The sequence below is a fragment of the Condylura cristata genome, unplaced genomic scaffold (assembly GCF_000260355.1).
Source record: "Condylura cristata isolate star-nosed mole 26May11 unplaced genomic scaffold, ConCri1.0 scaffold00002, whole genome shotgun sequence".
Classification (NCBI taxonomy): domain Eukaryota; kingdom Metazoa; phylum Chordata; class Mammalia; order Eulipotyphla; family Talpidae; genus Condylura; species Condylura cristata.
Genome location: NW_004567103.1, coordinates 82,132,171 through 82,147,727, shown reverse-complemented (window position 1 = coordinate 82,147,727; position 15,557 = coordinate 82,132,171). Strand labels below are relative to the sequence as shown.

Here is a 15,557-nt window from a genome sequence, read left to right as displayed (position 1 = left end):
ATTGATGGTAAACAGTAATGGAACCTGAGAAAAACATTCTGATTCATTATAGAAATGCAATACAGATAATTATAATCTTATAATAATCAGCATAAGATTATTTCTTTCTAACTTTTACAGAAATTAATTCTGACCATAGAAAAATAGTTTTGCTCTTTCGGTTCACAAAATATTTGCTAAATAAGTGAAGCCCGGAAAAAAAGCAGCTATTACTGAAAATACCTCATAAAAGAGTAGATTATCGGATTGCTTAGGTAGTGGGAGGATTAAGTACTGGGCCAGAATTAGAAGTTCAAAGATCTGAAGAGTGTTTTGATTTTCTCAGCTGAGTTTTAGTCAGCAAACTGGCATTAAGTGTCCACCTTCCACATTGCCTTTTGGAAGTTATTTTCACATGTGTTTTCATCCTCATAACCCACATGTTAATGATTGTTACTGCTTTCTTTTCTAAATAACCTAGACACATATCAGTATTAGCTGAAACTATAAAGAAAGGAATACATGATGCCGATTCTGAAGCCAGGATAGAAGCCAGAAAGTAAGTGTTTATTGTAAACCACATTTTTTTATTCACTGCTTTTATATTTCAGCTGCATTGTCTAGATTACCATATTGAAAAATCATTTTGCTACATGAACATGACATGTTTCATTTGTCATTACTTTTAAATATGAACTTTGAAAGGCCATCTTGGACTATTTTTTGAGGTGTGTGTGTGTGTGTGTGTGTGTGTGTTTAAGGTCGTTCACTGCCCAGACCTGAAAAAACTGAGTAATAGTTGAACACAAACAAGATTTAGGTAGACAGGAAAATGCTTATTTTTAAATTGATGAGAAATTATCGTGTGCATCAGAAAAGTACTTGTGCACATGCTTACTTGTGTATTCTCTTACTTTGTAAGGTCTTTTAAAAGCCATATGATAATCTGACATGACTTTGAATTGAGATAACACTGTCACAGAGATCTTCTTGTGATCACATCTTTGCAAGCGTCAGGAGTTGGGCAGAGCTGTGAAGCATGTACAAGGCGTGGGTGGAGCCGATGTTTGGGATTCTCAGAGTGCTAACTTGACGTTGTGATCTCACTTTTGTGGTAGTGCTGCTCTAGGACTGGTTATACTCAAGTTCTGTGGCTTTGGCCCTGTATATTCAACACCTCCCTGGGAATAATCTTGCCATTGATAATATAAATACCAAAAGTGGGATGTGATAACATTTTTTTTGACAGTGGGTAGATAAGTACTGTCAGCTTTGCATCTGTATCTGGCCGCTTCATAGTTGATCGATTCTTCTTCTTGTTATAGGTTGAAATTTATTCTTATTAACCCAGAATATTATTTACATAACTGCATTAATATATCCTGTTCATGTACTCGATGCTCTTTGTTCTCTTGATTCAATTACATTTTCTTGGTTTCTGAATTTTTTGGAGGAACTCACCATAACACTGAAGTGCTTACAATCTCATGTTGGGCAATTCCCAGAAAATAAATGACATAGTTTATGACAGGTAAACTACGAATGGGTTTATTAATGAGCTGGTTACTTTGCTTTTATCCTGGTGTTCTCCCCCCTCTTCAAGTTTTTTCTAGCTCTTTAGTCATAGATTTCAAGCAACTCAGACCATCTTTACATTTTTTATTTTGTAAAAATAAAATTGCAAATATTTCAAATGCATCAATGTCAAATTGCATTTATAAATGCTGCCACTCATAAATGACCTATATCAAGGTTTTAAGAAGAGTTCTAGGTGTTTTAACTCCATTTCTCTAAGATTCCTCAACATTCTAAGTTAGTTCTTGTATTTTTCCATTTTCTAAATGATGCTGAGATTTAACGAAGTGACAGGGCTGGGATTCCTATCTGGCCTCCTTTGTCCAAAACTCTTCCCATACCACGTTACTTCTAACAATAGTAGCAGGTAAACTGAGAGTTTGAGTTTTTGACAATGTCATGTGGTGTATTCCAGAGCTCAACGAAGTAGTCATATTGATCCGCTACCTCTAAAAGGAGGCTGTGTGTCTTTTTTAGGTGTTACTGGGGTTTCCACAGTCACTTCAGCAGAGAAGCAGAGCACTTATACCACACCTTGGAATCCTCCTACCAGAAAGCTCTGCAGTCGCATTTGAAGAACTCAGACAGCATTGTGTCTTTGCCGCAGTCCGATCGCTCATCTTCTAGCTCTCAAGAGAGTCTGAAGTAAGGAATTCAGCTGTGTTTTTTATTAGTGTGAGATTTTATTTTAAAACAATTGCTGCGCAAGAAAAAAAATTACACCTATATTTCAGCTGTGTTTTCTACGTATATGTTCCTGTCATAACTCCCCTTTACCTCTGATGGATTCTGGCACTAGGATGGGTAATGAGAATTAAGTGGCATTGGTCTCTACCACAGGAAGTGTTTACATGAATTTATATGGCTGTCCTAAAATAGAGTTTGGAGTAACATAAGTGAATTATTCAAAGTCTCTTCTGAAACAGAAGAGGTAGGTTGGAAAGGAAAAGTTTTCAAAACCTGGAACTTAATGTTTTATCATCACTCTTTATTTCTCATTTGTCCTAGTGATCGCCCCTTTTGTGTGTTTGACAGTCCAAAATGTAATGCAATAGCTTTGTCTGAAACTGAGGGCTTAGAAGATTGTGCTCCAAATTACCTGAAATCATTTCTTCACTATCATAATTTCTTGTTGTAAACTGTACTTATAATAATGAAGATAACATAGACAGTTGGGGGAGAAAACCCTTATACATACCTTTATTTTCAGTCGGCCGCTCTCTGCCAAAAGAAGTCCTACTGGAAGTACCACCTCTAGAGGTAAGAACACAGCTGTGGTGGGCAGTCCAGGGCTTTCAGGTCCTCTCTAGTTGGTAGAGGGGTTGGCACTGCTCTGTGCTCCAGCTGCCCCCAGCAGAGTTCCCCATCTCCAGAACCCTGGTACCCTCAACACTCCCCCTACCCTCCGGCATTTGGCTAGTGCTGCTCCTTCACTCTGATCAGCTGACAAGCAAGTGACATGAGTGAGATGCTTTCAGCAGCAGCTTGGGGGCTGTTGAGGTGGGAGAGTGAAATGTATCCTGAAAGGGAGGGCATCTGGGTCAGAGTACACATTTATGCCACATCATGAAGAAATTGACTAGATGTTGATAGTTTTGCATTCTTTGACTTTTCATCTGAACCAGAAATATGATCCATCGCTTTGGGATTTCCGGTCTGTAATTATAAGGAAACAAATGTAATCAGTGTATATCATTGCTGGTAATTTCCTTTAGCATTACCTGACCTCTTTCTTCAGTGACCCGGAGAAAGTTAGTGCTCTGAAGTTTAATTGTATTAAAACTTGATACTGTTTCAACAAATTCAAACACATGTATGTGAAAATTCTAGGAAAATCCTTGCTAATGTTTCCTCCTTCATCGCTAAAGCTTCTACAGTTAGCACCAAATCTGTGTCAACGACTGGGTCCCTCCAGCGGTCTCGAAGTGACATTGACGTGAATGCAGCAGCCAGTGCCAAATCCAAAGTCTCCTCATCTTCCGGCTCTACACCTTTCAGCTCTGCAGCAGCCTTGCCTCCGGGATCATATGCATCCTTAGGTAACCACACAGCCCACATCTTTCCCTCCCAGTCCTGCTGTTAGAATTGACACTTAATCTTCACCTCTAATTCTCACCTATTTAACAAATGGCAAAAAAGCTGTAATTGAAAAAGTATAAATGCAGAGGTGATATTTAAGTGTAAGTAACTTTGTTCACTGACTGCCAGTCACTCGCTGTTAGGTATGTCCTTTCTCTGGGCAGTTATCCTATAGGTCATGAGTAAGCACTCTGGTGCATTGGCACTGGGCACAGCCTGCCCTTAGCTTCACTTCTCTTGCACGGTAACCCAGCTAGCATCTAAGATACTTCCCACAGCACCAATCCTGGGGTTTCTCTCCTCCTAACATTGGCAGGAGCAGAGCCAGCGACATTAAGGAGACAGTCATTGCAGTTAAATAGTTCCCACTCTGAACATGTAACAGGAGTGGGAGAGCTTAGAGGCTGAAGTAGGGGGACTTCTAGAGGGAACATGGTGGACTTATTAACCAACATGACCATATCTGTGTGAAAGAGCAGTGTTCCTTAGGAGGAGCAGAAACTTGACTTTCATGATAGGCCAAAAGATAAATTATTTTCAAAAGAATTCTTATCTGACAGAGTAATCGGTGAGTCTCTCAGCAGATACTTAAAACCTGCTGGTGTAAGGATGATAGTTTATTTCATTGTGTTTGTAAGAGCCAAGTTGTTCAAATCCAAAATCTGGTTTTGATTTTGTTTTGGATTTTATGGAAATGAATGCAATTTAAACTTCATGAAATATTGAGACCGAATAAAACACATACATAGTTTCCAAATGAATGCTCAAGTCTAAAATCTTCTAGAAATGTTTTGAGCATGGAAATATAGTGAGGGAATACCAAGAGAATATACTTTGACCTGTCACATATGAGCCTGCCGACCTTGAACAGGTCATGGAATCTTTGTGCTAAACGATTATAATAACCACCTAATTCAGCTACAGGATAGAGATGGAGATAAAAGAAATTATTTTAAAGTCCTTGGTGTACCTTTTTATTCTTTGAAGACGAAAGAAACTGATTGTGATAACATCATTAATTCAAAAGGTATATAATCTATATGATTTGTTAAATCAGTCTTTTTTCCTCTATGGGAATAACTCATACATTTATACATTTAAATTGATGAAACCTCCCCTCCCATTTAACTGTTATAACATGACTTAGGAGTGTTTATCATATATCTTAAGATGTAATTATTGAGAAAGGGAGAATAAAAATTCTTCTGTCATATAGTGAAGTAGTTCTATTAATTTTAGTTAAATTTTTAAATATGTACTTGTGTTTCAGTATATTTGATCCACTATTAGTATCTGTAATTAGTATTTGTTTCTAGTCTTTTAGTAATATTGAATACAAGTAAAAACCAGCCTCTACAGAAGTTAGTTGTGTTTATTTTTTCTGAGCATATGAATGATGTTTTAATATGCAGACTCCCTTAAATGCTGGTAATAACACTGAGGTCTCTTGGTCTGATTATTAAGAACTGACGTTTTAAAAGCACTGATGCTAAAGTCAGCCCGGAGTCACCTCTTCAAATAACAAGATTGGAGTACTCTAATTCTTTACTATTTCTTGAAAAGTCTATCTCTACTTTGCTTATGTCCCCCCCCACCCCCCGAAAAAAAAACCCCACAAAACCCAAATACCTGAAATATAACAGTCTTATTGAGAAATGTTTACAGTAACCACTTAAGCCGACAAATTCCATCTGTGTGGAGGAGTGCCATTGAAGCTAATGATTTTTCCAAACTTCTAGAGTCCAGACACATGAGGGAAGATTTGGAGTCCATAGGCCTTGACGCAGGTACCATGCTGTCCAGCTTTTGCTGCTCGACATGTAGTGGGAAGAGGTGTTGTTAGAGCAGCAGCTTCGAGCTTCTTACTTGCCTGTCCTTTGGGTGACTCTTTAGTACTTTAGTTTCTAGTCTCCCCTGCCCCTTCTGCTAATACTCTGTCCTAAGAAGAAGGAACTTTGAAGAGGATGGTGGCTGGCGAAACCAAAACTGCTGTGGCCAGCTAGGCTCTCTGGTTGCCCTTTCTCGTTTCCAAAAGCTCTTTGTACTAAGCCGACTTCGAGACATGGCACACTGACTTGCTTCAGACTCTGCTTTGCTGTCGAACTTGTGTTTCATTTCCTTTTCTTTTAAATTGTACTTTTGCTTTTTTTAGTAGCTAATAACATTGTGCTTTTTAATTCTTTTAATGTTACTAACTGTTCCCTGTTATCCCTTCCCTTGTTTTTTAATTTGCTTAAAGATGGTACTGCCACTAAAGCGGAGGGTAAGCCGTTTGTTTCTGTGACTGAGGTGTGTCTCCCTGCCCCGTCCCTGTTCTCACTGCTGTTGCCTGGTGTCCACATCCTCACCGAGGTCCCTGCATGCGACGTTGCACGTTGTGCCCCAACTCTTCACGTTGTGTCCCGTGGTGTGTTTCCCCTCTCCCTTTCTTACTCAGTCGTTGTCCTCGTGAATTGGGTCCCCAAGTGTGCTGTCTGTGGTTTTCAGTCCTGACCCCACACTGGGAAGGCACATTGATGTGTGCTGTGTGAATGTCCTCCTGGGCTGCTTGTCCCAAATTTTATTACTTCTGAAGCACCACCTGAGCTTTTGTTGCCCATTGTTTCCTTCTCTTTTGTGCTTTTGTGGGTCTCTCAGGATTTGCCTTACCTGTTTTGAGAAGAAATTTCAGTGTCAGTGATTCAGGTTAAAGGCTGTTGAGTTTTTCTGCCAGGTAATTTACAGAAATTTTAAAAATACAATTTTCTCTCTGGAAGATGCTACTGACGCACACAGCACCATTTTTATCTCTGTTACTGGCACAGTTACTGACTGTCATTCATCTGTTCTCAACCATGTATGAAATGCTTCTATGTGCTGTGTTCTGTACCACACACGGGATGTGGTATGGCGACAGAAATCACATGGCAAAATCTACCTTATTTTCCTTCTCATATCACTCCCAAGAAACTTCCTCATTTTGCATTACCTTTTGATATTTAGACATACTGGTTCTGGTCTGTACAAGTCTTTGATTAGAACATGCTGCAAAACATCATGCCTTTGCAAAGCCTCTAAATAGAAAGCATGAGAATACTTTAAACAACTGAAATTTAGAGAACCTCATCTGCTCAAAATAGCCACTGCATCCACTGACCCTCAGGATAATGATTTATTCAGAGCAGTTAATGTATGTTCGTCTATTATTTAGCCACTCTAAAAGGATAGCCTGCAGAGTGCCCTGGCTTGTATCTTGGTTTGTGCAGCTTACAGTCTTTTTAATCCACGTATTATTTTCTAAGGGACTTCCAAAGGAAAAATTAATGGGAAAGTATTTTTCTAAGATGACATAGTTCTGAGGTCAGTGTTTTCTTAAATTTACCTCTTCACAAGGGCATGGGCTGGTTGTTTGCCAGGAGAACAGTGTCCTATGTCCTTCCCTTTCAACATTCTAATGACGTTTGGAAGGAGCCAGGGAATCTAAATTTTCAGCAAGTCCATTGGTTCTTGTGCGGTGGACAAATTGGTGAAATAAAATGAACAATGGACAGTATTACACATGTCATAATGTAGGCCTCATTGGTGATAGAAAGCTGAGGCTGGGTGTGATTGTGTGGTTGATGATTTTTCTCCTTCCCAAAAAAGTGATCCTAAGTATCTCCCTTCCCTTGTTGGAAGGGAAGTGGAAGGGGGAATAAGATTATGTAAGTGAAATAAAAAATGAAGGCTTTATGTGTAAATTTTTTTTTTCTAGAATGCCCTGATTACATAAGTCTGAATAACAGATGCAGAGGTGTTTCATTTTCCCAGTACTAGGAATTTTAATTACCTCCCCCCCAATACTAGTTATGTTTTTACTGTGCCAGAACAAGATCAGACTACTGCCTCCTCAATTACTATACAAGAGACAGGAAACTGGAAGTCTTTCTCATCATCCCTCTGGTAGGAGAAGTGTGGTTTCTTAACTGTGTAGAGGTCAGAAGTAGATAGGAGAGAAACTCACTGAGGATACCTGGTGAGCCTTGGTCTCCATGTGCCAGGGCTTTGTGGGCTATCACAGGACTGGCTCGTCGAGGCTTGTGAGAGATTATTGGGGAAGGAGAGGTGCTGGGGGGATTTACAGATCTGCCGGCATGAACCAAGCACCCTTAGGCTGTTAGTTCTGTTTTGGAAGTGATCACGAGCATGATGCTGAGTAAGGTCACAGGTGACTACTGGCAAAAGGCTGCAGTAAATTCCACTTAGTGTCTTGCCCTGAGTTTCCTGTCTGAATTTTTAGATTTGTCATGGGATGTGGCTTTTAAAAATTTGTTTTTAAGTCTAAATAACTGCTGAGATAAGAAGAGATTGCTTCACTGGGGGCAAAGATACAATATTGGATACTCAATTAAAAATTCAGACAACATTCAGACAATTTGAATTCTGGCAACTTCATTATTTTTTTAAATAAAATATTTTTTACATTATTCTTCATTTTGTACATTTTTTTTCATCTCAGTTGTAATCCCCAGGAACTTCCTGCCACTACTTCATCCATGTGCCATCACTAAAGTCTCATGTGCCCTTCCCACCCCAGTTTTGATCCTATTCCCCTCTCCTCTCCTGTAGAATGTCTCTGGTTTATAGTGGTTAGTTGATGGTCTTTTTTTAAGTTTACTACAATTTATATTTTTCAACATGGGAGGTAGAAAAAATATATATACATATATATATATTTCCCATCTGGTGTTTTTCTTTTTCTTTTCGGGCATATTTCACTAAGCATGATCTTTTCCAGTTCCATCCATGTTGCTGCAAATGGCATGATTGTAGTTATTTATCAGTAGACATCAAGGAGACCTTTTGACATTTTTGACTTCATGAGAAAAATATTTTTTGTAAAGAAGTGAAAGGTTAGAAGTTAGAAGTGAAAGGTTGTACAGAGCTTATATGCAGGTTCCCTTTCAGTGAAGTATGTTCATTAGTATTTGAGATTTTCAGGATTAGATGTTGAAATTATGTGGTGCTCTTCAAGTAATACTTTTATTTTGGCTACTCTATTTAGGAAATGTGTTCTTTACTGTGCTAGAATGACATCCACTAATAGTTTCAGAGAATACAAAAATCTTACATTAAGTGTAGGCAACGATTAATGATTGGTGATTTTTTTTTTAAGATTTATTTTATCTATTTATATATACAAGAGCTAGGGTGTAGGCCAGAGGTATGGGAGTGAAAGACAGAGTGGGTTGCAAAACTGGCATATCCACTGAAACATACTTCTGAAGGGGAGCAGCAGGCAAGACAGGAGAGGTCTGCTGTGCCATGTCATCTCCCTGGCGGGGTATCGAACTCGTGCTTCAGTGACTGTCAGTAGCTTCATAGTGCTGACACAACACATTGAGCCACCAGGGAGGCCCTATTGATGATTTTAGTTATGATTACACAGTAAAAACTCTGTATTCTTGTCTGCTTTTCAAGAAAATCAATTTGAGTTTAATGTTTAGTGGGAAATAAAACATTTGGTACAATTACACATGTTTATCTAAGAACTCAGAATGTTAAGTAACTGGCCTTTCTACACAATGAATAATATGCATCTGTATATAGAAGTAAAAGTATTAACTATCCTTTACTTTTGGCTTTAAACAATATGAGGAAATTTATTCTTTTGGGGCAAGTGCTTGTAGGCAGCAAAAGTTACATATTATCAATTAATTATTCAAATTTGGATTCTATCAATAATGCCATGTATGAGTAGAGATTGGTTTAGTTATCCCCCAAACTGTGAGTAGTAAAAATAAATGTGTATGCCACTGTGGTGACAGCTGAGATTTACTCAGTAGACCTTTTGGTTTTTTTTTTTTTAATAATCTCTAAATTGAAAATTGGCTACAGTTTTTCAACATGAGAGGTAGAAGCCCAAGTGATATGAGACTATTCAGTGACATTTTAAAATTGTTTTAAATTAAATTGAATATTGGGAAAACCATTCCTGCAAGTTAAACCCCATGGTTAACAGGTTTAATTTGCTGATTTTAGAATTTTCCAGAAGAATGGTATATGATTGGAAAAATTCTATAGCAGTCCTGTTTTAAAACAGTGAGATGGGGGTATTCTTTATTTCATGAATGTTAAGTCTGCACTCCTGTTCTTTGTTTTCCTTTGGAGTCTGCTTTTCTCTGAGTAGTTTGGTTGGTTTGTTGACACCCATCTTATCCTTCCCTTCAGATTTTTTTTTTCTCTGCTGTGTACTTCTCTAACATCTTTTATTTCTATTTCTCTTAGTTATGCTATTTTCTTCTTTCATATTTGCCTTTTTCTTTGACATACCACAGGATAAAAGAATTTGAATATCATTAACCATAATAATCATAATAATAATAACCATCATTAATCATAATACAGAATTGAAGTATATTTTTGCTGTTTCTGTTTTTACTGAATAGACTTTGTTTTCACAGAAGGCCAGAGTATTTTATATCATTTCTTTAAAACATATATAGGCACTTAAAGTACTGTCACCAAGTTAGTAGAATGGAAAAAATTCCCTTCATATGAAAGTATATTTAGCTGAATACAATGCATCAGAGACCCTTAAACCTTCCATACATTGATTTTTTTTTAAAGATTTTTATTTATTCATACAGAACTGGGGTACAGGCCAGAGATGTGGAGGGTGAGAGGATTCACCAGAGACAGAGAGGGGAGCAGAACAGGCAGATCAACGAAGTACACTGCTGAGGGGAACAGCGGGCAGGCCAGGAGAGGTCTGCTTCGCCATGTGGATCTCCTCTGGGGCAGGCGGGAATCGATCTCATGCAGAAGTGGCTTAGGCTTCTCAGTGCTCTGCTTTAACCCGCTACGCCACCAGGGAGGGCCCCATACATTGATTTTTAAGGATACCTAAAGGTCTTCATTACTAAGGCTTAAGAGTTGACATTAAGCCAATATTGTTTAAGTGCTAAGTACCCATGTAGAAGTGGAATAGGTAAAGCTATCTTAAAATTGATATGAAATCTCTTGACTTTGTCCTGGGCAAAGGAAAAAAAATATCTTCCTAAAAATTTATAACTACTCATACTCTGGTTTCAGTTTTCTTATCTGTGGTGTCTGGGAAATCCAAGCTGATGAATTAATCTGTTCTGCTTGTAGTCCCCAAGGTACCTGACAAAAACAAATATTGAACTTCTGCAAAGGAAGCCACTCCAAAATCTAGTTCCTCAGATTTCCCTCATACAAAAATATGCCAGATATGACTTTATAGCCTAAAATTACATCAGTAATGAGTGAGAGGCAGCAGAGAGAAGGAATAATGACAATCCTTTAAAACTTGGGCATCTTATATTTAATATAAAATATATTTAGATGTTAAAAACTGGGAACTTGCATTTTTAGCAATATGTAGAATTACTAATACAAATGACCCTCCTACTAAAGAACATAGCACTAATCTGGTATAAAATCAGTGAATACTTGCATATCCAAACTTGAGAAAAAGCAGAATCCAAAGAGGTAGTGACCAAAACTGGTTTACACACTGAGGTTTTTAGCTGAATCTGGGAGACATGGAGAGTTTTTGTGATGAGTATGGAGGACAGGAAGTAAACTAAATCTTATCCTGAGTCCTATGTCTTCATTTAGTGAGCTATTAGTCTCACTAAACTGAAGAGAATAGCAAATTGTCCTCATTTAACCTTGATATTGAATAAAGAGAGAATGTAATTTCTTTTGAGACTCCCATAAGTTGTGCCTTTCTGCAGCTTTTGATCAGGATTTACACCTCTTTTCTGGTCTAAAATCCCCAGATGTACAGATCATGTTAAGTGGCTGTGGATGGCTTGTGTTCAAAAGATACTAGAAGAAGCAAATGTAGATCTCCTTTGGGGAAATTTAGCTTCAATCTAGATCTTAAATAATTTCCATAAAGTTTCAGGTAGTTATTTTATTGTCTTAATTTTCTTAAAAAAGAAACTTTGGAAAGACAGCAAGGAAGTTATAAACCAAGTGGGTTTTGGGAACTTTAGGTATAAAAATAGAAGTTACTAAAAAATTAGTAGGTAAACTGCAGCAGAATCAGTGTGGCTCTAAGAACGTATGTGTTTAAGACAGGAGAAAAGAAACATTTAAAACCTGGTGCAGAAGAAAATATAGAGATAATGATAGAGATGTTAAGATACATATGTGATAGTGAAGAAGCTTAACATAGCTAACAAGACTTCAGAAGAGACAGTATTTGAAGAACTAATGATTGCAAATTCTCTAGAACTAATGAAAGACACTGAACCACATGTTTAAAAAAAAACACACAGTAAGTCCCAGAGTAAGACAGAAATAAATCCCCGACCTAGTGAAACACCAAACATGATGTTAGAAGCAGCAAGGTGGAAGAGACTCTACCCAGAAAGGAAAACCAGAGTTTAAATACAAATAAAACTGGGGCAATTTGAATAAGATTGCTGTATATCAATGTTCATGTCAGATTTCTGATTTTGGACTGTGGTTTTGTAAGATGTTACCATTGAGAGAAACAAAGTAAATGCAAAGAGAATCTGTATTATACCGTCATTTGAATCCAGATCTACAATTATCTACAGATAATAAGTTTAATTTAATAAAACAAGATCCTTAAAACCATCCACCTCCCCAAAACTATGATTTAATAGAAGTTGTGTTTTTGACAATACTATTTTTATCTGAGACTGTTGCCTTTAAGATAGGAAAGCACGTCTTTAGAACACTTATGCTAAAATAATGAAACAAAGGAGGGTAGAAGGAAAATGAAAAATCAAGAGAAATAAAAAGCATACAATAGTTTATAAAAAATAATTTGAAGGTCTCTCCCTGGTGGTGCAGTGGGTTAAAAAGCACAGCACTGAGACGTTAAAGCCACTTCAGCATGAGTTCAGTCTCGCCCAGAGGTGACCCACATGGCACGGCAGACCTCTCCTGACCCGCCCTCTGCTCTCCTCAGCAAGTGTACTTCGTCAGTCAGCCTGTTCTGCTTCCACTCTGTCTCTGGTGAATCCTCTTACTGCCCCTGCACCTCTGGCCTGTACCCCAGTTCTGTATGCTTAAATAAATAAATCTTTTAAAAAATAAATAACTGGAGACTTTGATAATAGACAAAATGTGAGGAAAAAAGTTTCCTTATAGAGGGTTGCTACATAATAAAGTACAAAGAAATACAAAAATAATCACAAAGATTATAAAGAACTTTCAATTTTTGTGGGCCTATTAAAAATAGTCTCAATATACTAAATGTTTGGGTAATGAATACAATTACAAGTTTCTGAAATGGTAATACAGTCATATAATTCAAATTTCAGGTGAGCTTCCCTCACCCTGTCTTCATTTGCCTACTTATTATCTCTTCCTTCAACCACAATATGATACTACTTTTCGTTTTGTTTTTACCTAGAATATCTTTGTAGGTAGAGGCATTATTAAAATAATCTCTTTTCCATTTTATAATGCATGTTTTACACATACTGCTCTGGATCTTGAGTATTTTCTCTTAATACAGCTTACAATCCTTCCATGTTCGATTGGAGATCTTTCCTCTTTCATATATTTGTATGATGCCATTATACTCTTTGATTTAGCCATAACCAGCCAGTCCCATTTTAATAGATAGTTGGGTTGTTTCTGAAGTTTTTGTTATAGAAAAAATAAAAAGCTCTCTTTTTATACAAAATAACCTTTTATATAGGTCACTTTGCATGGGTGCAAGTATGTTGGTAAGGATAAATCACCCAGCATGGAATTGTTGGATCAAAAAGTATGAGCGTTTGCAATTGTGGTAGATAATCCAAAATGGCCCTCTGCAGAGGTTATACTGATTTTCACTTCCACCAATAATAAGCATGCCTGTTTTTCTACAGCTACAGAATTCGAATGTTAGCACATTCTTAGATTTTTTGTTAGTCTAAACAGTGGTAAATAGCATTCTGAATGAGTGAAGCTGATTTTGATGAGTGAGAATGAATGCTGTGCCATACAATTAAGAGCTGTTTCAATTTTCTAACTAACAAACTGGTACTAGACTTCGCCCAATCTTTCCTGAGATGTAGTAGTATGCTAGAGTGGTCTTGGGCCAGTTTAAAGAGAACCAGTTGTTGAGTTTTCAGAAAACTTTGTAAGTTGGTTGACATATCAGTAACCTGAAATTGGCATGGTTGGAATATTTATGCCAGAGAAATTGGAAAATACAAATCAACAGATAAAGAATCTAATTTATCGTCTTTTCTTTTAAATAACTTATAATCGTAAATCGTATTAGAATGGGCTTTTCCACTCCAGAAAAGAGTTTGTTCGTTTTATAACTTTTATCTTGTTATAGTTCACATTTTAATCTTGAGTCCATTTGCTGTTTTGTTTTTCTTATGAAGTTTGAGTCTAGTTTATTTTTCAATACTAAACAGCAAGTGAGATCCAGTAATTATTAAGAAAATAGAAGGAGCATATTTTGTGGAATGAAATGAAAGCAGTACTTAAAAGTCCTAGCCAAAATTTATATTAGGAGATAGACTGAATTAGGGATTTGTTTCTGATTTGTTAGTAAAAGGATAAAATCCAAGAGGAGGAGATAAATAATAAAAGTAAAATAAAATCAATGAAATAGGAAGTAAATATTCATAATGATTATGCTATGTAAATTTTGATTCTTTTAGTGTACAAAAATGTGCAAAACTTTTTGAACGTTCCATTAAAGGAGAGGAAATACAAATAAACTATTAGGAGTGCTAAAGTGTGGAGCAGCAGAGCTTTAAAGGGGCAATAAAAATGATTTTGTGTTAACAATTTAAAAACAAAATGTACATGTTTCTAGAAACGCCAAATGGTTTCTTTAAGAAGAAATAAACCAAAAAAACCTGAGTGCTTAAAGACTACTCCATTCCGACCTCAGTTACCCTACAACCAAAATGTAATTCACTAAAATGAAAAAGATATACCAAAGTCACTACCATGCTTAGGTGGTTATACATACAAGTCGTATGAAGCACTGGATAACCCATTCTTGTTTAAATTCAGAAAGAGGGAGTACTCCCTTGATTTTTTTTTTTTCCCTTTCAGGTAGTATGACCTTAGTATTAGAATCAAGTAATGTAGAATACAGATACTTTGTGTAGATGAGGTCCATATTGTAATATTTTACAACTTACTGATGCAGTTCAGCATATTTAGGACAAGAATTCTCTTATCTCAGAAGATGCATTCAAAGTATTTTTAAAATTTAATCATTTTTGGTAAGAATTCTTTATAATTATAAATAGACATGAGGTTTTAGTCTTTTGCAATGCCATAGCTTTTATGAAATTGTAGGATTACCTATACTTTGTGATGTAATTCAAAGCAACAAAATCTACCCTTTTACTTTCTCTGCATTGTACTCCTGTCTAGGACAGCAGCATAAAAGCAGAGAAATCAAGGGGTGAAAGGAAAAGCTGAAATTTTGTTTATAAATTATACTTAGATAACCCCATATAATCTATATACAGAGTGGTAGAATAAAAGTGAGCAACATTCCTGGGATTGAGAGATCAGAATATAAAGATTAATCACCCTTGTCAACAACAGTTAGAAAATTTAATTTAATAAACTATGTATAATAAAAAGGTACCTCTGAATAAGTCCCTAAAAATTTAGTAAGAACGTTGTAAAAGATTAAAAGCTCTATTGAAAGACATTGAAAATAGTGAAATAAAGCCCACAGCATATTAATGGAGAGATCAGTTTCATAGAAGTGTCTTTCCCCAAAAAAATATTAATTCAAAATTTCACATGCCAGCCAAGATATTAAGATCTTTTAATTTTTCTTCACATGTGTGTGGAGAACAGGAAAGGGCCTTAGGAAAACATGGATTGATTTGCCCTATAAGATAGTAATTTATTTAAAAAGCTAATCATAAAAGTATGAGCTTCATTATTGTAGATACATGGACTAGCCTAAGTAGCTGAGAAAT

General features: G+C 36.6%; 1 protein-coding gene across 5 annotated transcripts in view; it reads left to right on the top strand.

The window, feature by feature from the left end:
• The window catches only part of CLASP1 (cytoplasmic linker associated protein 1), a 261,001-nt gene that overhangs the window by 165,322 nt on the left and 80,122 nt on the right, over positions 1 to 15,557 (top strand). For 3 of the 5 annotated variants that reach the window (XM_012727152.1, XM_012727132.1, XM_012727136.1), the window contains exons 16-20: positions 461 to 538; positions 2,032 to 2,199; positions 2,765 to 2,814; positions 3,423 to 3,593; positions 5,873 to 5,896. In XM_012727152.1, the coding sequence (XP_012582606.1) occupies positions 461 to 538; positions 2,032 to 2,199; positions 2,765 to 2,814; positions 3,423 to 3,593; positions 5,873 to 5,896 (491 nt within the window). The remainder of the gene's footprint in view (positions 1 to 460; positions 539 to 2,031; positions 2,200 to 2,764; positions 2,815 to 3,422; positions 3,594 to 5,872; positions 5,897 to 15,557) is intronic. The other 2 variants (XM_012727159.1, XM_012727144.1) reach the window with 1 other exon arrangement.